Raw genomic sequence first — 24,037 nt, forward strand, 5'->3', positions numbered from 1 at the left:
GAAAAAAGAAAAATAATGCTTTTTCTTGTTTCTTCCTTTAATTCCTCTCTGTTCTATTCTCTACTCCCTCCCCTATTCTTTAAATTCCATATTAAAATAAAGATGTTTTTTTGTTCTTTATGAATTATGTTCCAGTCCCCCTCAAAAGTCAAAAGAAAATCTTGAAATTTTAAGAATTGGTATAGAATTTAATACCTGGTTTTGACAGTTAATTTCAATATGTATAGTAGGTACTTGTTAATGTCAACTATGTAGGGGTAATTTTGTCTTTATGCTTATGTTCAAGTTGCTGATGTGTAAAGTTATGTTAGATCCTATGTCCCTCACTTAAGTAGGGGCAAAGGTGTCATTTCCAGATTAATAGAAATATAAAAACAAATCTGGCCGAATGGGAGAGACTGATTTTCTCTCTTGTTCGAACCAGAACTTTCTCTTCTTCTTCTTCTCTCTTTTCCTCTTTCTTTTATTTCTGCTGTTATCACTCTAACAGAATTCAAGGGCAGACCGAATTCTAATATGGTATCAGAGCCAAACTGAGAGAATCGAAACTGCCCAGAATTCTGTTATTTGCGCACCCAGTCTAGGGTTTTTTTCTTGTTTTCTTCACCATCAGTTGGAGATAAGGAAAATGGCTGAAAAGGAGTGATTGCCCTCTTCCCTTGGGGGTTTTTATGCCTCCAGTCGTGCAGTTCGTGGTTGGTTGCTGTGGTTTGTAGGAAGCCCTCCCCTAATCGATGAAGAGAAGAGGGCTGATTCGTGTAATGCAGTGGGTGTCTAGTGCGGTCTGATTTTCTGGTGATTAGGTAAGAGGTTTCTATGCAGTTTTTTGTTGTGAATCAAATGATAAGCTTGTTTCAGATTGTATGGTGGGAATTCAGGTTGTAGTGTGTTAGGGTTTATGCCAATTTCAGTGTGATTCAAAGGAGGAGTGATCCTCAAACAGTGTGGTGAGTTTTCAGGTAGTCGTGTGGTAGGGTTGTGGTGTAGAGAGTGCAGTTTTCAGCAATAATAAGTGCTGAGAACAGTGTGGTTCAGTGTGCAGTGTGGTTTAGTGTGCAGTGTGCAGAATTCAGCAATAACAGAATTCAACAATGGGAGACAACAGTGATAGAAAACTAGTGTGATGGTCCCTACTGACTACCTGAATGTTCAGATGACCTCTATTAAACTGAGTGGAGAAAATTATGTATCATGGGCACAATCTATAGAAGTCTTTCTTAAGGCAAAGAAGAAAGTGAAACACATAAGGGGAAAAACCCTCCACTGATTCTCATGAGTATGATGACTAGGAACAAGAAGATGCACAGATTATGACATGGTTATGGAACAGTATGGAACCCAAGATTAGTGTGAATTTCATGTTTCTTTATACTGCCAAGGAAGTGTGGGACCATGCTAAGAAGTTGTATTCGGGTCAAGACAACACAACTAGAGTATATCAGCTATATCAGGATTACTTTTATTTGCAACAGGGTAATTAGAGTCTTGAGGACTACTATGCTAGTATGAGAAACATTCGTAATGAGTTGAATGTGTATCACCCCCACCTCTGATGTCAAAATTCAGCAACAGCAGAAAGAGCAACTAGATGTGATTTGATTTTTGGTGGGGCTGAAGTCTGAATATGAACCAATGCGGGCTCAGATACTAGGAGGATCAGCTCTCCCTTCCTTAGAAGAGGTGTTTGCTCAACTTAGGAGGATTTCTATTGGATCTACCGAGAACTCTAGTGTTTCCGATAGATCAGCCTTTGCAGTATTAAGGGGCCATGGTGTTAGAGGTGGAGCTCGGGGAGCTCAGTCTAGTCGTAGTGGTAGCAATGGACCGGTATATGGCCGTAGTGGTGGTGGTGGACCTACATATAACCGTGGTGGTGGTCGTACTAGAGGTCGAGATTCAGGGGGAGTCCGTGGCAGAGGATGTAGTTCAGGTCCGAGGAGATGTACACACTGTTGTATGGATGGACATACCATTAATCATTGCTATGATTTGCATGGTCCACCTTTAGCTTGGGCCAATCATGCCATGACCGGTGATAGTAGCTTCAGACAGGAGAGTCATTCAGCTGATCAGATGCTCCCTACATCCACAAATGTTCCCGGGAAGGAGATGATGAGTGTTCCCCGTGGTGATTATGAGAGGTTTGTCCAGGCCACATCTCAACAGAACACAACCACTCTTGCACACTCAGGTATGGCTTGTCTGGCATCCACACCCAATCCCTGGATTATTGACTCTGGAGCCTCCGATCACATGACTAGAACTCCAGGTGTGTTTTCTTCCCTCTCTCATTGCCCAACATCACAATCTGTTACCTTTGCTAATGGTTCCACATCCTCCATTTGTGGTGTTGGTAATGTTAATATGGACTCTTTACCCTTATCCTCAGTTTTGTATGTCCCTAAATTTCCATTTAACCTTATGTCAGTTAGTAAGTTGACCAAGGCTCTTAATTGCTCTATTACTTTTTACCCTTCTTCGTGTGTTTATCAAGATCTCATGACAGGGATGAAGATTGGTGGAGGGCATGAAGTTGGTGTATTGTATTATCTTGACGGTGGTAGAAGTACGTCAGCAGCTCTCCAGTCATCTCTTTCTCCTCTCTAGTGGCACTGTCGATTTGGTCATCCTTCATTGAAAGTTTTGAAGTCTTTGGTTCCTTCGTTGAGTCAACTTTCTGTTTTGGATTGTGAATTGTGTCAGTTGGGGAAACATCATCGTGTTCCCTTTAGTCCTAGGGTTGATAAGCATATGTCGAGTCCTTTTTCTTTGGTTCATTCAGATGTTTGGGGTCCTTATAAAGTAATGTCATACAATGGATATAAATACTTTGTCATTTTTGTTAATGATTATTCAAGGATGACGTGGCTTTATTTAATGAAAGAAAGGAGTGAATTGTTTGCTATTTTCCAAAAATTTTATGCTGAAATTCACAACCAATTTGGTGTCCACATTAGAATTTTTCATTTCGATAATGGCCGTGAATATTTCTCTACATCATTTCAAGAATATTTGGACCAACATGGCATTATCCATCAGACTTCATGTACCTACACCCCACAACAAAATGGGGTGGCTGAGAGAAAGAATCGTCATCTTTTGGAAACTGCTTGATCCCTCATGCACCACATGAATGTACCCAAACCTTTTTGGAGTGATGCGGTGGTTACTTTTTTCTTCCTGATTAACCGGATGCCCACGTCTATCCTTGATGGTCATTCTCCATTCACCACTTTGTTTCCTATCTTGTCTCTGTTTCCTCTTTCTCCCCGGGTTTTTGGGTGTTGTCTGCTTCGTTCATAATTTGGGGCCGGGAAGGAACAAGTTAGATGCACGATCCATTAAGTGGATCTTCCTTGGCTATTCCCGGACTCAAAAAGGGTATAAGTGTTATCATCCTAGCTCTTTACATTCCTTTGTGTGTGCTGATGTTACTTTCTTTGAGTCTACTCCGTTTTTCTTGGGGTCAGGTGATGTTTCTTCATCCTCATCACCTCCTCCTCTTCCTCTTCCAGTTGTGGATTCTGTCCCTCTTGTTCCAGATGTGACCAAGTCCTTGCCCGGTGCCACCACCTGTTGAATGGCCACCTATCGTCAAGTGTATACACATTGCCAACATGTACTGGCTCCTCCTCCACCTCCATCATCATCAACAGATCCGGTAGTTGTTCCCACACTAGCCCCAACCCCAGTGTCTAAACTTGATCTTCCCGTTTGCCTTGCAGAAAGGTAAACGCAGTTGTACCCTTCATCCTATTTCTAAGTACTTACCTGATGATAATGTAGAGCGGCTGAAAGCTAGACTGGTTGCCAAAGGGTACTCCCAAACCTATGGTATTGACTACACAAAGACCTTCTCCCTAGTCGCTAAGATTGGTTCAGTTCATGTTGTGATTTCTCTTGCTGCTATGTATGATTGGCCCCTCTATCAACTTGATATCAAGAATGCTTTCTTACATGGTGATCTGCTTAAGGAGGTCTATATGGAGCAACCACTGGGGTTTGTTGCTCAGGGGGAGGATGGTAAGGTGTGCCGACTAAAGAAGGCCATTTATGGACTTAAACAGTCTCCTCGAGCATATTTTGGTAGGTTCAGTGAGGTGGTAAAGAATTTTGGTATGAAACGGTGCCAAGTTGACCATTCAGTCTTCAATCATGACTCTCAGGCTAGAAAGATTCTATTGGTGGTGTATGTAGATGATATTGTTATTACCGGGAATGATAAAGTGGGAATTGATAGGTTGAAAACCTTTCTGCAGGAACACTTTCAGACAAAGGACCTTGGTAAACTAAAATATTTCTTGGGGATAGAAGTAGCAAGGTGTAAGCATGGTATTAACTTGTGTCAAAAGAAATATGTCCTTGATTTGTTGGAAGAAACAGGTTTGTTAGGTGCTAAACAAGATGAAACACCTATGGAAACAAACACTAAGCTGAGTAGTGATATGGGTGAAGAGTTTGAAGACCCTGGCAGGTACCGGCGGCTTGTAGGTAAACTGAACTACCTAACCATTACTCGGCCAGACATTTCATTTGCGGTTAGTGTGGTAAGTTAGTTCATGCGGAAACTTCGGGTTCCACATTGGGATGCAGTTCTAAGGATTGTGAGGTATTTAAAGGGAGCTCTTGGTCGTGGTTTGATATATAGAAGTGGTGGAAAACTTGAAATAGAAGGATATATTGATGCTGATTGGGCTGGTTCTATATCTGATAGGAGATCTACTATAGGCTATTGTACTTTTCTTGGGGGTAATCTGGTGATATGGAAAAGTAAGAAGCAGACAGTTGTGGCAAGAAGCAATGCAGAGGCAAAATATAGAGCTATGGCACATACTACTTGTGAATTAGTGTAGCTGAGGAACCTTCTACAGGAGATGGGATACACTGTTGACACTTCAATGAAGCTCTACTGTGACAATCAGGCTGCAGTCCATATTTCCTCTAATCCGGTGTTTCATGAGAGAATCAAGCACATAGAGGTTGGCTGTCACTTTGTGAGAAAGAAGGTGATGAGTGGAGTGATAGATACTGCATATGTTAACACAGGAAACCAGTGGGCAGACTTGTTTACCAAAGGGTTAAGTCGGGGAAGAGTGGACCACATATATAACAAGCTGGGTTTATATGATATATACTCACCAGCTTGAGGGGGAGTGTTAATGTCAACTATGTAGGGGTAATTTTGTCTTTATGCTTATGTTTAAGTTGCTGATGTGTAAAGTTATGTTAGATCCTATGTCCCTCACTTAAGTAGGGGCAAAGGTGTCATTTCCAGATTAATAGAAATATAAAACAAATCTGGCCGAATGGGTGTTATGGACGCCTTCCTCAGGAAGACGTACCATCGCCACCGGCAGCAATAGGCCCCGGGCCCACCGCCAGCAGCAGCAAGGATTCAATGATGCCCATCCTACCCAGTTCGGCAACAGCAGCCTTATCTAGATTAGATTAGCTCATTTTGCTTGTTCTTATCTCTTATCTTATCTTGTTAATAGCTTATCAGATTAGGATTAGCTTAGCTTATCTTATCTTGTTAGTAGCTTATCAGATTAGGATTAGCTTATCTTATCCTTGGCTAGATAGAACTGGAAGCCTCCCTATTCAGCAAGGAGACTCCCCTTGATTAGGACTCTTGTAATCTCCTATTTAAGGAGACCCCATTATTGAATGAGATATCAAATTATTCAGTCAAGAGTGAGTTAGGAGAGTTGGTGATCTCTTGGACAAATCACCAAAGGCGCTAAGATAGGTTCATCACGAGTAGGAAGGAACAAGGGAAAACAGGAGGTTTTCCCCATGGACCGACCCGTGACGAGATCCTATTCTCGGGCCCTCAACAACTTGTATCAGAGCAAGGCGTCATGGGAGATCTGGAGCAGCTACCTTCCAGGGTCCATGACCTCGAGCACCAACTCGTGGAGACCAACTCCGAAGTTCGTGAGATCAAAGATGAAGTGCGAGAACTGCGGCGACTAATGGAGATGTTTCTTTCCAGCAGGGAAAGGAACTCTGACGGAGGGACAGCAGCTAACGACCGCCAGCCAGATCTGCCGGAGTCTTCCGGCGAACAGCAGTCCGTCGGCCATGGAGCAGCCATCATCCGCAAATACAGTAGGCTGGAGTTCCCATCGTACAACGGCAACGGAGACCCCCTAGGGTGGTTGTATCGCTGCGAGCAGTTCTTCCGGAATCAACGGACAAATGACCAGGACAAGGTAAGCCTAGCCGCCTTTCATTTAACAGAAGAAGCACAGCTTTGGTTTTATCGGTTAGAGCAAGAAGAACCCGGGCTCAGTTGGCCCCAGTTTAAATCCTATCGCCTTCTTCAGTTCGGACCCCCATTGACTAGCAACCCACTGGGCGAGCTAATTAACCTTAAACAGACAGGAACAGTTGTTGAATACCAACGACAGTTCCAAACCCTCCTCGCGAGGGCATCCTCCATGCGACCAGACCAGCAAGTAGATATGTTCACAGTAGGGTTAGCAGAACCCCTGCGAGTGGATGTCGAGATGCAGAATCCCCCAAATTTGGTCACAGCCATGAACTTAGCCCGCGCATTTGAGCGCAAGCTGCAGCTCAGCCGCGGAATTTTTAATGTGGGTCGTCCACCGAACTCGTGGGTGCCCCCAAGACCAGCAGCAACGACCCCCTCTTCTGCTACCAGCCGGGAAATGAAGCCTCCCACGCCCACCACCTCTAGAGCAGTGATGAGTACAGGCAGTAACATGGTCACTCCTCCCATCAAGCCCTTGACCAGGGCAGAAATGGCAGAGCGCCGAGCGAGAGGTCAATGTTTCAACTGTGATGACCTCTACTCGGCAGGACATAAATGCAAGAGGCTTTTTTGCTTTCTCATAGATGAGCAAGAGGAGGAGGAAGGGGAACCCATCACATTCGAACCAGAGATCTCTCTCCATGCGATCACCGGTATTAAAACCTCTCAGACCATGCAGTTACAGGCACAGATCGCAGGTCAGCCGGTGCGCATTCTCGTCGATTCAGGGAGCGCACACAACTTCATAAGTGAACATGCAGCCCTGCAGTTAAAACTACCAATGGAACTCCGGCCGCGATTACAGGTAGCCGTCGCAAATGGTGAAAAAGTTCACAGTCCAGGGATTTGTAGGGACGTCCCAGTACAGGTCAATTCTAAACTAATTCTTGTTGATTTATTTGTACTCTCATTGGATGGGTTCGATATTGTTCTCGGGGTCAAATGGTTAATTACCCTAGGCCCGATTTTGTGGGACTTCAGCGCACTCACCATGACCTTCCACCTGAATGGCAAGCAAGTTTCATGGCACGGTTGCAGGGTTAAAGAAAAGACACCGCAAGTTCATGCACTCCAGACAGAACCGGCAGCCATGGAAAAACTTCTCACCGAGTTTTCAGATCTGTTCCAGGAACCGAAGGGCCTTCCCCCTTCCCGAGGTTGCGACCATCGTATTCCTTTGGTGGTGGGTTCAGCACCAGTCGTTGTCAGGCCATATCACTACCCTCACTTACAGAAGGATGAGATAGAAAAACAATGTACAGCGATGCTGAACCAAGGGATCATACGCAAAAGTCACTCCCCCTTCTCTTCACCGGTTCTGTTGGTGGCGAAGCAGGATGGAACATGGAGGTTCTGTGTTGACTATAGAGAACTCAATGACCGGATGATCAAAGATAAGTTCCCTATTCCCGTTGTGGACGAACTGTTGGACGAGTTGCACGGTGCCAGTATTTCTCTAAGTTGGACCTCAGGTCCGGATATTTCCAAGTTCGCATGGCTCCTGGTGACGTGAAGAAGACTGCTTTTCGCACCCACCATGGCCACTTCGAATTTTTAGTCATGCCATTCGGACTCTCCAATGCACCATCTACATTTCAGGCACTAATGAACAAGGTATTCCAGCCCCATCTGCGTAAATTTGTTTTAGTTTTCTTTGATGATATCCTCGTTTACAGCAAATCATGGGTAGAGCATGTCCACCATCTGAGGACCGTTTTCGTACTCCTACGCCAACACAGCTTATTCCTGAAACGGTCCAAGTGCTCCTTCGGGGAACGATAGGTTCTTTACCTCGGCCACATCATCCATGGGCAGGGTGTAACAGTTGACAGTTCCAAGATTCAGGCTATAACAGAATGGCCCAAACCTCAATCCGCCAAGGCCTTACGCGGGTTCCTCGGTTTAACGGGTTACTACCACAAATTTGTACAGAACTATGGAGTGTTGGCAGCCCCGTTAACCAACCTGTTGAAGAGAAACTCCTTCCGGTGGGATGACGCAGCTGATGAAGCTTTTCTGTCACTGCGAAATGCATTGTCTTCAACCCCTGTCCTGCAATTACCTAATTTCGCCCTCGAATTTACAGTCGAGTGCGATGCTTTCGGAGTGGGTATCGGGGCCGTACTATAGCAGGGGCACCCGATTGCTTTCTTCAGCCGCAGATTGGCCGACCGGCATCTGAAGCTTCCAACCTATGAGCGCGAACTAATCGGCCTTGCCCGAGCCATCCAGCACTGGAGGCCGTATTTGTGGGGACGGTCGTTCATCGTCAAAACTGATCATTACAGCCTCAAATACCTGTTAGAGCAACGTCTCACCACTTCCCCTCAGTAGCATTGGGTTAGCAAACTGCTCGGGTTTGACTTCCGGGTGGAATATAAGGCGAGATCCTCTAATCGCGCAGCTGATGCCTTGTCTAGGCAAGAAGAAGACGCGATGGTTCTATGTAGCATTTCCCAACCTCGGATCTCTCTGTTTGACGACATTAAGAAGGCAGCACCACAGTCCCCAGAATGGTCGCTCTTATTGCAAAAGATCCAGACCGGCACGGCCGACCCCGATTGGTCACTTCACGACGGGTTGGTACTATATAAGGGACGAGTCCATCTTCCAGCAGACTGCCCGTTGATTCCCACCATCATCACCAGCATCCATAACTCCACCCATGAGGGCATTCAAAAAACACTACACCGCGTCCGGACTGATTTCCATTGGCGAGGTATGAAGACTTCTATTCGAGATTTTGTCCAGAATTGCTCCACATGCCAACAGCACAAATGGGAAAACCTACACCCGGCAGGCCTTCTTCAGCCCCTTTCCATCCCATCGCAGATCTGGGCCGACATCTCCATGGACTTCATTGAGGGACTTCCCAAGGTAGGGGGCAAATCAATTCTCTTTGTGGTAGTCGACCGCTTCTCTAAATACGTGCACTTCATTCCTCTATCACACCCGTACAGTGCCACTTCGGTTGCCCTCGCCTTCTTTACACATATCTTTCGCTTACATGGGTTGCCGGAATCCATCGTCAGCGATAGAGACCCGGTCTTCACTAGTGCCTTCTGGAAAGAGTTATTTCGACTACACGGCACCACCCTGGCCTACTCATCAGCTTACCGGCCACAAACTGGCGGTCAGACGGAAGTGGTTAACCGCACTATCGAGATGTACCTCCGCTGTTTCGTAGGCGATCAACCTCGACGATGGTTGGAATGGCTTCCTTGGGCCGAGTACTGCTACAACACAGCCTACCATTCCTCCCTCGGCATGACTCCCTTTTGCGTCGTTTACGGCAGGGATCCTCCCCGCTTGCTGTCCTACGAGCCCGGATCTACTCGCTTGGACGCAATCAATCACTCCATACAGGACCGCGATGCCCTCCTCGCCGACGTCCGCATTCACTTACAGCAGGCCCAGCTCCGCATGAAGCTCCACTATGATAAGCACCACCGGGAACTGTCGTTCGATCCAGGACAATTTGTTTGGTTGAAGCTCCAGCCCTACCGGCAGCGCTCCTTGCGCCACAAGGCTGCCCCGAAGCTGGCCCCTAAGTTCTATGGGCCCTACAAGGTTCTGCGATGGATTGGCAGTGTGGCCTACCAGCTGGAGTTGCCAGAGACTAGCCGAATTCATGATGTCTTCCACACCTCCTTGCTGAAACCATTTACGGGTGTTCCCCCGGACCAAGTTCCCTCCCTGCCACCCTTGAAAGATGGTAAACTGGTCCCCCAGCCTAAAACTGTCACCCGCTCTCGTTTCAATCGTGGAATCCTTGAAGTCTTGGTGGAATGGTGTGATCTACCACCAATAGAAGCCACATGGATCCCATTGGCAGAGTTCCAAGCCACATATCCAGCTTTCGAGCTTGAGGACAAGCTCGTAGTCCAGGAGGGGAGTAATGTTATGGACACCTTCCTCGGGAAGACGTACCATCGCCGCCGGCAGCAACAGGCCCCAGGCCCACCGCCAGCAGCAGCAAGGATTGAGTGATGCTCATCCTACCCAGTTCGGCAACAGCAGCCTTATCTAGATTAGATTAGCTCATTTTGCTTGTTCTTATCTCTTATCTTATCTAGTTAATAGCTTATCAGATTAGGATTAGCTTAGCTTATCTTATCTTGTTAGTAGCTTATCAGATTAGGATTAGTTTATCTTATCCTTAGCAAGATAGAACTGGAAGTCTCCCTATTCAGCAAGGAGACTCCCCTTGATTAGGACTCTTGTAATCTCCTATTTAAGGAGACCCCATTATTGAATGAGATATCAAATTATTCAGTCAAAAGTGAGTTAGGAGAGTTGGTGATCTCTTGGACAAATCACCAAAGGCGCCAAGATAGGTTCATCACGAGTAGGAAGGAACAAGGGAAAACAGGAGGTTTTCCCCGTGGACCGACCCGTGACGAGATCCTATTCCCGGGCCCTCAACAATGGGAGAGACTGATTTTCTCTCTTGTTCGAACCAGAACTTTCTCTCTTCTTCTTCTTCTCTCTCTTTTCCTCTTTCTTTTATTTCTGCTGTTACCACTCTAACAGAATTCAAGGGCAGACCGAATTCTTATAGTACTTATGATGTGTAAAGCAAAGGCAGCTTTTTTTTCTCTAGACTGCTCACCACCATATTTGTATTTTCAGTGCACCCCCTCCAAAAAGATATATATATATATATATTGAAGAAAAATGAACATTATCATACAATATCTGATTACATCTTGACCAAATTTATCTTTCGCAAATATGTCCTACCATGAGCAATAGAGAAATGTATCTTGACATGTAAGAAATTTCCTTCCTCTACATGCCTATTAATTATCAACATTCCTGAATTCCTTGAATTTATGCTTATTCAGGTGCAATATTTCCATTCCATTATTTATAGAAAGCACAATTTGTTGTCTGTCCCTAGTTTTGGATGGTAAAAATGCACTTGCAGTCATCAACAAAAGTAACCCTTATTCTCTGCTTTGGTGTTTCAGATTTTGTTATGGAAGCCATGATATGGAAATAATATGTTAATTCTCAGCTAAGGGGCAAAAGAATACCACCATGCTGCTAAATTAGTAAAAATTATTTTTATTGCTTCTGCTAAATTAATGTCCCATATTATTTTTATTGCTGTCTTTGTTTTATTCTTTGGACAGCAAACTATTATGGTCATCGTACCTTGTTTTATTTTTCACTCATATAAATAGCAATGAATGGGGTGGCAGAACCATAAGATTCTGTACCTCTCTTTCTCTCTTTTCTCTGTTGTTCTCTCTTCTTCTTCTCTTCTATTCTCTTTTCTCTCTTTTCTTTTATTTTTCCTTGCTGAAATCTATTCTAAACTTGGTACAATCACCAACTATTTCAGCCAATTTAGTATCAAAGCAAGTATAGGATCCAGTAGGGATCTCATGTGAACTTGATCTAGCCAGCTACATGAGATCTTTCTAGGGCTGGAGTTTTCAGCACTTGTCACCTGATTCTTGGAGGTTATTGGAGAGTCCAGTTGCTGCCCAAGGTATTTGTGATCTTGGAGATTTCCCGATTACCATGAAGAATCAGAGAATTTGGACCAATTCAAGGTTTAGTGGTTAAACCTTCAATTAGAAGTGGTGCTCAGTGTTTTCTGGGTAGAAAATCAATCACTCTTCAAATTGATAGCTTACAGGAGTCCTTTTGAACTAACTGGAGGGAGCAGTTGATAGAAATTTACTTTCTCCAGGGCTGGTCTAGGGTTCTTTCACTGGAGATTGATCGGTCCTTGCCTTTCAGCCTATCTTTTGTGACTCCTAGAGTTATTTGAGGACTGTTATAGGTGTTGAGTTTCTATACAGATGTTTTCAGCTTTGTGAAGTGTGTTTCTGGGCTTTTCCCTCTAGTTTTGTGAACCCTCAGTGGTGTGTTTAGCATGGAGACACAAAGGAATTAGCCAAGGAAGACCCATCTCTTGCCAAATGGATTCAAGAAAATTATTTGGTAATGACTTAGCTGTGCAATTCTATGCAGCCTCACAGTAGTAGGAATTATCTATGGATGAAGACTGCTACCGAGATTTGGAAGAACACAAAGGACACTTACTCTTAGTCTCTTAATGTTGCTAGAGCTTATTTGTTGAAGAGTGAAGTATAGAATCTTAAACATGGGGAGAAACTTGTATCTATTTACTTCTCCACTTTGAAATCATTATGGCATGAAATTGATCACTTAGAAACAATTGGATGGGAAAGTCAGAAGGATGTAGCAACATATGGGAATTTGTAAGGCAACAACTACATACTACAGACAGTGTCACCTTATCTTAATCTTACTACCTAGTACACAAAGAGAAAAGTAGGAGGAAGGTTATGTTACAAATTCCACCTATGGATTAGAGAGAGTGTTGCCTCTCAAGAAGTGTATCTTCCTTATCTTGTCTTTGATATGCAGCTGGCCAATGTTTTCACCAAAACAGTTACTAAAGTTAAGTTGGAAACTGATTAACACAAGTTGGGAATAACCAATATATATTCCCAACTTGAGGGGGGAGTGTAGAGATACAGTAGATCAGACTTAATTTGTAGTGGTCCAATATTATTTTATTTCTGTTTTACTTTTATTCTTAGGGTGGTAGGGTATTATGGTCATTGTACCTTGTTTTATTCTTTACTTTTATTCTTAGCAATGAATGGGGCAGCATAACCATAAGAAACTGCACCCCTTTTTCTCTCTCTTTTATCTGTGTTATCTCTTCTCCTCTGCTCTATTTTCTCTCTTATCTTTTATATTTTTTTCCTTGCTGAGATCTATTCTAAACTTGGTTCAATCACCAACTGATTCAGCCAAGTACTTCGCTATATTATTCATGGAAAACAAAGGCCATATTATGTAGTTTTATTTTTGTGACAATAACTCAATTGGACACTGCCATTCAGGCACACTATAAAGATATTCAGTCTTCTATCACCTCCTAAGGGACTTTTATGCAGAAATTCATTTTGGTTGCAGGTGGCATTCATTGCAATTGGAGCAACAATGGTTGGAAGCATCACCTTCACTAAAAGGGAAGGTGACTTTGTCAAGAAAGGAGATGAGGTTCTCTTTTTGATCTTAAACCTTTATTTTAGTATCGTCATGGATATGATCTTAATGCCATTCTACCTTATTTGCTGATATACAGTTTGGATATTTCTCATTTGGAGGAAGTACTGTGATTTGCATCTTTGAAAAGGTTAGTATCCTATTTGTGGTTCTAAGAATTCAAAATATTCTTTGTTCTGTTCCGTTCTATTTTCTTTTTCCATGTGGAAAAACAGTTCTTGATATAATAATCACCATGTCTCATGCCCATGCTTGATGTGCATATTTAATTCATTGACATCTTGCAAAATTTAACTTGATTTTGTTATTTAATTTGTTTCATTAGTTTCTATATAGGAATCATATGGTCCAGATGTTCCTTTCATCTTAAAGTGCTCTGATTTCTTTTTTGTCTTGAAGTTATCATCTTCTAGCATGCCAAATGTCCTCATTGGATGAGCATCTAGGGGGTATATCCCCCTAATGAGAAAACTCCATATTAAACCTACTAGACCACCTTTTTTTCTTAGCTTCTTATTAACTAGAATGCCAATACTCATAATTTCTGATTGTATAGTTGTTTACCATCCATGGGATATGCTTCTTCAGCTTTCTAGGGAGTGCATTTTGCATCTTATCTACATTTCTAACATACCTTGGCCTTGGTAGTTCCCGCCTCCTCCCCCCCCCCCCCCGCCAATTCCAATAATGTGTTATCTACCATAAGCATAACAATTTGAATGCCTTTTCTTCTTGAAATTCATTAAGATTGTTGGGATACATGTGTGTGTACAAGTTACACGTTAAAAAGAAATAAGAAAAGCAAAGGTTTATATACAAGGATTGACCCACAACTAACAACTTAAACTTTCAAGTTAAAAGGTGGTGGTCAATTCTTGTGTGTAAGTCCTACATGCAGAATGAACTCCTTGGTATTCGACAATTCTCAGTACCCAACAGTGATATCAAAGATAAAGGTTTGGCTAGGCGCAAGTATTCATAGATGCATTGATGCAGATGTGGAAGAAAGGAAAGAATCCATGGAGAATTAAGTTATATTTCCAATTCCTATGCTGGTTTCAGACTTTTTGGGTTATAGGATATTGGTATTGTTTCAGGTTTTCTATTTATTTTCTAATTGTGGGTATCTTAAAAATAGGGTTCTTTTTCTTAGTTTTTTATAACCATTTTGAAATAACTCTTTATGGTAAATCTTGGACTTGTTATTTATAGTAATTCTTGTAATTACTATTTTTAATAATTTATGGTGTCTTTAAAGTAATTTAGTTTCAGTAGGATTAGGAAAGTGTTATTAGAATTGTTTTAGTAATTAGAGTCCTCATTGGAGTGTCTTTATGAGTCGTTTATTGATTTGTATTAATTTTTTGTATAGGTTTAAAAGTTCATTAAAATTTCATTAGAAGCAAAAGGATAAATGACTGTTACAAGCATCCCAATGGGAGGTGTGAGGTGCGGCCTCACTCTTTAAAGAAAAATCAGCACAAAAATCACAAAAGGGCCCAATACAACTGATCCATAGTTACCCCTTGCTTAGCTAAAGAATCAGTGAATGCATTAGCTCCCCTTCCCACCCATTATATAATCAAATTCATATGTTGTGTTTAATCATTTGAATTTCTTCATTTCATTTCTATAACACCATATCACTGAGTCTGGGTCTGCAGCTCACCACCACCTTGGAGTCCCCTTCTATCACCAAATTCTCCAAATCCATTTCTCTTGCAATCTGAGAACCTTGTAGGACTGCATACAGTTCAACCTTTAAAGAGTCTCCATTCCCCATAGGTCCTGAATAGAATGCTAAAACAATTAGGAGTTGCTTTGGGTCAGTTTCCTAGTCCAAATTGGAGTGTGAAAGGGGACATCTGAGTTAGTAAGTTGAGTCTGTAAACAAAGTTGTTGTAATTGGAGTTGAAGAGTTGATTTGATCAAATAAAGATTGGCTTAGTGAATTCTGGTTGTTTTCATAAGTTTCTTTTTTCTCCCCTCTCTCATATTTCTTTAAGCAATCTATCTCTTTGCTGTTTACCCTAACAGCAAGGTCTCACCTCTCTTATAATTTCTTACTCATTCTTTGGTGCACAACAAATTTCCCCATCCTACCTCATGCATGTGATGACCCCAGTGGCTTGCAAGTTGCCCAATGGTCTGAGTGGTTGGCAAGAGCAATTGATCTCCCATGATGATTCCACCCATGGGAATGTACTCCCATAGTTGAGCTGTTGGATTCCCATGACCTGTCCCACCCATGGATGGCTCTCCTTGGTAGTTGTAGTTGAGTAAAGGCACTCTATTGTCGTGAGCAAAGAGCTCTTGATGCACATCAAACTTGGTGATATGATAATAGTTCTTATTTGAGGGAGAGTGCTTGATGTGGATGAAAAGGCACTCACATGTGAAGGGAAGATTGTTGGGATGCACATGTGAGTATTAATTCTTGCATTGAAAAGAAGTAATGAAAACAAAGGACTTGCATACAAGGTTGGCCCACAAGCTTTTGGGTGAAAGGTGATGTCCAATTCTTGTGTCTAAGTCCTGCGTGTGAAATGAGCTCCCCGATGGTTGTGACCCCTCAGTACCCAACAAAGATGATCCAAGAACAGTACAATATACTAAATCTTGCAAAGATGACAGAGAGATAAAAGGCAGCCCAGTGCACGAGGTTCCCGCCAATGCGAGGTCTAGGGATGAGCAGATGTATGCAAGGTTCAAAGTATCGATACATATCGGCTGATATGTATCGTATCGGGAGCTTCCCGATATGCCCCTACAGAGGGTGTATCAGGGCTTTGACCAGTTCAGGGGGTGGACGGACCTTAAACCGGCCCCTCAATCGGATTTGAAAAAAAAAAAAAAAAAAAAAACTACCAATACTGCCCGATATGCCTCTACCGGCGTATCAGGCGTATTGATATTTTGAACCTTGGATGCATGCAGCCTTACCCCTATACATATAGAGGCTGTTTCAAAGATTTGAATCCTGGTCACCCAGGTCGCAATGGAGCAACCGAGTTGTGCCAAAGATTTGAATCCTGGTCACTCAGGTCGCAATGGAGCAAACGAGCTGTTGTGCCAAGACGACACAGAGATGAAGTCCAAATTCATGTTCATTTTCTTGCTTAAATATGTCATGCTAGTATGCAATCTGCATTATTTGTTACTGTGCATAGTTTCTAGAACTTAAAAACTGTATTTTCTTTTTAGGATGCACAAATAGCTGAACCAATTTGTAACATAGAAGGGATTAGACTACCATTAACTAATTGGTTGAACATTTGCATCCACTTATTTTTGAAATTTTGTTATAGGATGCCATAGAGATAGATGAAGACCTCCTTGCGAACAGTGAAAGGTCACTTGAGACCTTGGTTTCAGTTGGAATGAAGTTGGGCGTCTCAAGAAAGGAACAAGCAGAAACAGACCTGCCATGTTTTGAAAACTGTGTACTGAGGGATTGAAAGAGAGCTGACACTTCTTGGTGTCACTGGAAGATGTCTGTAGTGGTTGCTTAGAAATCAGAGTAGTAAAAAAATGCCTAATATCCATTCCAAACCTTGTAATATAGCATTCTATACAAACTCTGTTATCATTATGTTACATTGGCGTCACCCAAAAAAAAAGTTTTAACTTGTTACTTCTATTGTTATATGTGTAAATAAGATTCAAAATATCAGAAACGTTAAGTGTATCGGAAAGATAATTTTAAGAGATGTATTGGGATACGCCTTGGATACGCATGTGTATCGGAAAAAAACTAAGATATGCTTGGAAACACTATAAATACTTTAATAAATTATAAAAATACAACAACACTAAATATAAAACCTCATTTAGGTGTATATACATTAAATTAATATATTTTAATGGTTTTATGAAGAAATATGTTATAGCTAATTATAATTTCGTTAAAAATCATATGATTAACTATAATTTATAAATTACAATTCTTAAGTTTTAATGTTTTATGAGATGAGAAAAACCCAACTCTCCTATCCAAACACAAAACATGCATTGGCACAACTTTTATGTGAAAACATAATTAATAATTATTTATTATTCATTTCCAAAAATTATAAAAAACAAATAAACATTATATAATATATTCAAAAAAATTTATTAAAGAAGAAATTTCAGTTGCTTTGTGGATATGATAGATCATCCATAGAATTATGATATATTCAATCATTGTGATCAAATGATAAAATATAATTTATTAATTATTTATTTTTTAATTCTAAAAATATAAAAGTAAAAATATAATTATTAAAGAAGAAATTTCAATTGGTCTATGGATATGATAGATCATCCATAGAATTATATATATTCAATCGTTGTAATCAAATGATAAAACATAATTAATTATTATTTATTTTTTAAAATCTAAAAATATAAAAAAAATCAAAAAAAATATTAAAGAAGAAATTTCAATTGCTCTATGGATATGATAGATAAATCTATAGATCTAAAATATACTTAGTCTTTATAGGCAAAGAAAAAAATTACATTTTCAATTTTTTTGTTAATTTATATTTTCCCCAAATGCCTTCATGAAGTTTCCATAAATCTACTGATAACACAAAAAATAGTGATTTTGAATGTAAAAAATGTAGATCAACATAAATTTAAACATTCACACTTGTTTCAAAATTTACCTATTTTTGAAAAAAAAAATTACAAGATATTATAAAAGATTGAAAAAATTTACCTATTTTTGCCATATTTTTTCAAAATTTGAAAAATCTTTAAAAAGTTTAACGATTCACACTTGTTTCTTGCAAATTTTCGCAAATCTAGCACTTTAGGAATGAAATTTGGAGTTTTAGAGTTATTTGGGAGTGAAAGAAGGCTTATTTCGAGGAAAAGAATGTTGTTTTTCCACTTTAATTTTTTTTTTTAGTTTATGGCTGTATTTTTTTTGTCGATACACTACCAATACACCCCCGGTACGCCCTCAATACAGGTCTGATACACATGAAAAAAGAAACGTCCGATTTTCATGCATATCTTGTATTGATTTTTCAAAGATATAATATGATACGCCCTGTATCAGGTGTATCGTATCGAAATTTTAAACCGTATGTTTAAATTTTGCCTGTCAAAAAGAAGGCTGGATCATAGAAGATGTGGGAGGATAGCATAAAGAGTATTTTTCCTTCTTCTCCAAGGTTGGCAAGAATTCAGCCAGGATCCATACTATGAACGTGTCAATGAATTCTACAATATTAACATAAGAGGTTCGGACAAAGCATTCTGTTGGCACAGTTACTGGATAGTAGGTAAATGGATGAGGGCAGGATATAAACCAGGTCTGCAATATCAATACCCAGATACTTAACCAAACAAGCAACCTAGGACCTTTTTATTTCTATATTGCATGCTCGGATTATGAAGATTGAGACCTCAATAACAGTATGAATGGCGTCAAGATGATGCCGTAGTATGAATTCTTACTACTGCCACACTGTTCCATCAAGCTAAGGTCCAAAAGTACGATACTCTCGATTTGAAATTTCAAGTTTTAACATAACGAGAGTTTTAATCAATCGGTAATATTTTTTTATTTTTATTTGATATTTTAACAGTGGAAATTTCATATAATAATAATAATAATAATAATAATAATAATAATAATAATAATAATCGAAATCAAGGAAATAATAATTTTAGGGAAAATTCCCAATCAGTATCCTTTACTTTGGCTCGAGTGACAATTTGGTCTCCGAACTTTAAAATGCGACAATCCAGTATCTAAACTTTTAAAATGTGACAATTCAGTACCCGAGCTTTCAAAATGTGACAATCCAGTACCTACCGTTAACCAGTCCGTTAATCAGTCGTTAAGTGACATTTGAAAAGTCAAAATGCCCTTCAAATGCCATCTAATTCTCTTTATCAACCATCCAAACGTTGACAAAAAATTGAACAGTCCCAAATCCTAGCTTATTCTATTCAAAAAAGTTGGTGACTGTTTAGAAGAATCTAGAATTTGGAGCTGTTCATTTTATTGTCAATGTTTGGATGGTTGATAAAGAGAATTAGATGCATTCTGAGGGCATTTTTGACTTTTCAAATGTCACTTAACGGCTGATTAACAGACTAGTTAACAGCAAGTACTGGATTGTCACATTTTGAAAGTTTGAATACTGAATTGTCGCATTTTAAAGTTCGGGGACCAAATTGTCACTCGAGCCAAAATACAGGGTACCGATCAGGAATTTTCCCATAATTTTATACCACAGTTGTGAGGCCAAAAATCGATACGTGTTATACGGTATGCACCGGTATGCCTCCAGTTTTCATGAATCATTGTTTTGGACTAGGGATACTAATGTTTATACCAGGATATATCTAAAGATTCTGATAGAGCTCGAGATCACAAAATTGGCGAAGATGCTATATGCCGGCATCCCATTGAGATGAGATGTCCAACAGTCCAACTTAATGTCTCATTTGGGAGAGCTTCAGCTTTGATTGAGTTGTATTGATTGAACCATTTTGAAGAAGCTACTAAAATTTGTTTCACCGAAAAGTTGATTTCTTAGCTCAATGAAAGTGAATTTGGGCTTTCAAAGTGTTTTTACCAAACATAACTTCTTAGCTTTCTGTGTAGAGCCCCTTCTTGCAAAGCCAGAAGCCTCTTTGTGAAAGCCCTCCCAAATGAGCACTAAAATATGGAAGAAGCGGCTTCCATGCAAACAGAGGACGTTAGTAATGTATCTCCCACACTTACTGGCCCGAAAATAAATCCAAGTGGACCTAGAGGTACTTAGGAGGATGGTCCTGCTCTTGTGAGGTAGGGGTGCAAGTTAGATGAATTTGGATTTGGTCCTCACAGAACCATCCTCACAGGCTTTTACAGCTATGCATTGGGAACGTCTCCGCAATTGTATGTCTATTTTCCTGGGGAGGTATTCCCAATGCACGGCCAAATCCGATTTCAAGTCAGATAACCAATTTTAAGATTTTACACTTCATTAAACCTAGGGTTTTTATCCAGAATCATTCAAAATTTGACAAAATCCCAACCCAAGCCCACCCAAGTTGCACCCCTAATGTGAGGAAGGTATTAAAATTAAGTACTCCAGATTGAAATAAGTAGAAGCAAGAGCACGAAGGCTTTCTTGAGTAGCAGCTGTATTGTTCCCAAAGGCTGAAGCCTTAAGGGGGAGTGGGAGTGGTTGCCATTTATCTTAGCATGGAAAGTGGAAGGGAGCTTACACTCCAAAAGGCTCCTCGAAAAAGTGTTAAGCCGAATATCTCTGTTCATATTATGTTCAGAAGCTCTTTTCATGCTACTAATTGCCCAGCTTAAGCCGAGACTCTTGTAGAGTAGTAAATTGGATCGGGTTTTAAGCTGAATCACTTAATTTGCGTTTGATGCAATTGTTGTTTCTACCTAAAACATTTTGGATTGATTAATACAATTTTTTATTTCTACTTGCATCATACTGTAAACGTCAATAATCAGTCCCGCACATGCACTTTTTAGTTGAAATGACTCTCATACGCTGAAAGAGCATTGGTATCCAAACACAACCTCAATGATCAATCCAATTCCAAGAGGCTAAGTAGTTACAATCAGTTCGTAATTGGTTGGGACAGTAGGTAAATTTTTCTAAATCTCCAATTCACTTCAGTCGAAGGGTCCATACCCACTGTAAACCAATCTCCAGATTTCTCAAGGTTAGCTTCAAAATTCATAACCAAATAAGACTGTTTTGGGGTAACTACTTGCAGCAGTGATGGGTTTCTAAAAAGCTTGCTATTGCTTTTAAGTACCCATTTGGGAGGGCTTTAACACCACGGCTTCAGTGTTGTATGAGCCAAAGAAATCAAGAAAGTTATGAAGCCCTATTTGGTAAAAATCTGAAAAGCTGAAAATAGGCTTACATGAATCCAAAAAATCAACTCTCCAATGAAGCTATCGTAAGTAACTTATCAGAAGCGACTGTCAATACAGCTCAATCACCACAGAAGCCCTACCAAATAGGGTCTAAGCAACCAACTTACCAACATAATCCGAGACAAAATCACAAAAGCATCAACTCAACTCGATAGCATTTTAAAAAGCGCCACCAAGCTCTACTACTAACTCTACTATGCAGAAACAGATGTCCCCCAATTCAATCTGACAATTACAGAGTTATAAGCCTTTGTATGTCCATGCCTATCTTTAACAGTTTATCCATGGTGAGCTGCGGTCCACGAGATCGGATCTGCTCCTCACACCTGGCGCCTCACGCACATCTTATTATGGTTATTATTCATGGGAACATTTTCCGTACTCATTGGTTATTATTCATGGGAGATGTTCCCAATGCATGGTGGATGTGCCTGTGAGGCACCCATTTGTGAGGAGCAGATCCTATCACGGGTCCACACCACTATCTTTGGAGGTACAAGAGCTTTCCAAACAACACCATTGGAATTGGAGAAATCAGAACTTCTAGTTTCCACATGTTGCTTCACAAAGGAGCTGATGAGAAACAACCGCTAGGATCCCATTGAACTGTAGAATTTGTATGATACCTCTAACATTTCATACTATCCTAATTACACCACCACTAGACCTGTTCACGACCGGGCTTGGGCTCAGCCCATAAACATTTTACACTGTTTTGCTCTTGGGATTTGGGCCAAACTCATTCTAATTTTGAAAAAAGCTAAGCCCGAGCCTGGGCCTGGGCCATGAATAAGTCTATCTGGAATTGAAATCAGAATGGGTCATTCTAGTTCTAACCATTTGATTGGTCTGAATCGTAATCCTAATCTTATTCTTGGCAGAATTGTTAACCCTATGTGTTTTGATGATAATAAACACATTGAGAGTAGTAATGATATATTTAAGTGTGCACCATCTTTAATAAGTTTTTTTGTGTTTAATTGGTACAAAATGTTAGAATGCTACACATGATCAAGTGCAAGCTCTACTGAGTAGTTCTCTGTGCTTCAATGTGATTCTATACCATCATCAATCTCTCTCGAGCTAAGAAAGTTCTAAGAAATCAAGCATCAAGGCTATCCATAAACTTAAAGGCTTTGAAGCTATTGAAGATTGATCTACTACATCAACTCAACAAGGAGGCAGCACTTATATACATCAAATTGTAATTAATTATTTTTAAGAAAAATTCATGATCAGTACCTTATACTTTGGCTCGAGTGACAATTTGGTCCCTAAACTTTAAAATGCGACAATTCAGTATCCAAACTTTCAAAATGTGACAATCCAGTACCCAAACTTTCAAAATGTGACAATCCAGTACCTGTCGTTAACCAGTCCATTAATCAGCCGTTAAGTGACATTTGAAAAGTCAAAAATACCCTAAGAATGCCACCTAATTCTCTTTATCAACCATCCAAACATTGACAATAAAATGAACAGTCCTAAATTCTAGATTCTTCTAAACAGTCACCAACTTTTTTGAATAAAAGAGGCTAGGATTTGGGACTATTCAGTTTTTTGTTAACATTTTGATGGTTGATAAAGAGAATTAGATAGCACTCGAAGGGCATTTTTGACTTTTCAAATGTCATTTAACGGCTGATTAACGGATTGGTTAACAGCAGGTACTAGATTGTCACATTTTGAAAGTCCGGATACTAAATTGTTGCATTTTAAAGTTCGGGGATCAAATTGTCACTCGAACCAAAGTATAGTGTATTGATAGGGAATTTTCCCTTATTTTTATCTTTTCTAGAAGCTTGATGTAAGTCAATTGTATGATGCACCTCAAAGATGCTCAACAAGATTGAACTCAGTTCTCCTTAGAAACCATAATCCTTTTGGTTTGGTTTATTGATTTCTTGAGCTTAACCATGTTATAAAAATCAGGAAAGCATCTTTAAAAGCCAAAAGAATGTTTCCAAACCTATGGGAAAAATGTACCAAGGTTTCTAAGTATTTGGGGCTATCTTCCAAGCAAAATGGTTAAGTTTCTAAGTATTTGGGGCTATCTAAGTCAACTACCTAGATTCATGTGCTGACTAACTGTGACAACCGAGGTATGCATAGCCAAAACTGTGAAAAGAGTCAACTACTCAGATTCATGTGTCGAATAATTGTGATAAATGAGGTATACAATTGCCCAATATGAGAAAATGTGTTGACTATTCAATAAACATGTGTCAACTATTCAAATTGACTAAGTTCATAGGCTTACCAGTTGATAGATAAGAAGGAACCAATCGACTAAAGGAGAAAAAATATTTCTTTCTTCGTATTTTAGTCAACTATCAGAGTAGTGCAATCATCTACCATGAAGAAACTTAACCATTTAAAAGCTCTAATGGTTACTACTAAATCTAAAAATCATTTTAATAAGTTGGAGAAAATTTGAATCATTTATTAAAAAGGTAAAATCTCTCCATTGGTTAGAAAATGATCACTAAATAGAGATTCTTAACTTGATTCAAAAAACGAAAGCAAGAGTAAGTTTTGAATCAAGCTTGTGAAAAAAAGAAAAACTCGCATATATCTTGTATATAGTTGTTTTTTAGAGAGAACAAGCTAGGGTTAGTCTTTTGGAGGAAATCTCTAAGCTTCATCAATGTTAGACGTGAGCTTTGTATAAGAAGCCTTTGAGCTTATTCTCTCCCATCTATTGAGATCTCCTCCCTAAGTTAAGCATTAATGAAACTCTAGAAATTGTTTAGTTTGAACTTGTAATTATTATATCTACTTATTAAAAGGTCACTCTT

At 40.1% G+C, this 24,037-nt stretch overlaps 1 protein-coding gene across 4 annotated transcripts in view; it reads left to right on the forward strand.

Annotated features, from left to right (window-relative positions):
• LOC104599579 (phosphatidylserine decarboxylase proenzyme 2-like) overlaps nucleotides 1-16,973 on the forward strand; it is an 88,565-nt gene extending 71,592 nt beyond the window's left edge. For all 4 annotated transcript variants that reach the window (XM_088887763.1, XM_088887774.1, XM_010262184.3 and 1 more), the window contains 3 exons: nucleotides 13,244-13,330; nucleotides 13,416-13,466; nucleotides 16,645-16,973. In XM_088887763.1, coding sequence (XP_088743889.1) covers nucleotides 13,244-13,330; nucleotides 13,416-13,466; nucleotides 16,645-16,794 — 288 coding nt within the window. In that variant the 3' untranslated portion in view covers nucleotides 16,795-16,973. The remainder of the gene's footprint in view (nucleotides 1-13,243; nucleotides 13,331-13,415; nucleotides 13,467-16,644) is intronic.
• Nucleotides 16,974-24,037: the final 7,064 nt, after the last annotated feature.

This window comes from Nelumbo nucifera, chromosome 1 (genome assembly GCF_055504915.1).
Source record: "Nelumbo nucifera cultivar China Antique chromosome 1, China Antique-T2T, whole genome shotgun sequence".
NCBI classification, from domain to species: Eukaryota; Viridiplantae; Streptophyta; class Magnoliopsida; order Proteales; family Nelumbonaceae; genus Nelumbo; species Nelumbo nucifera.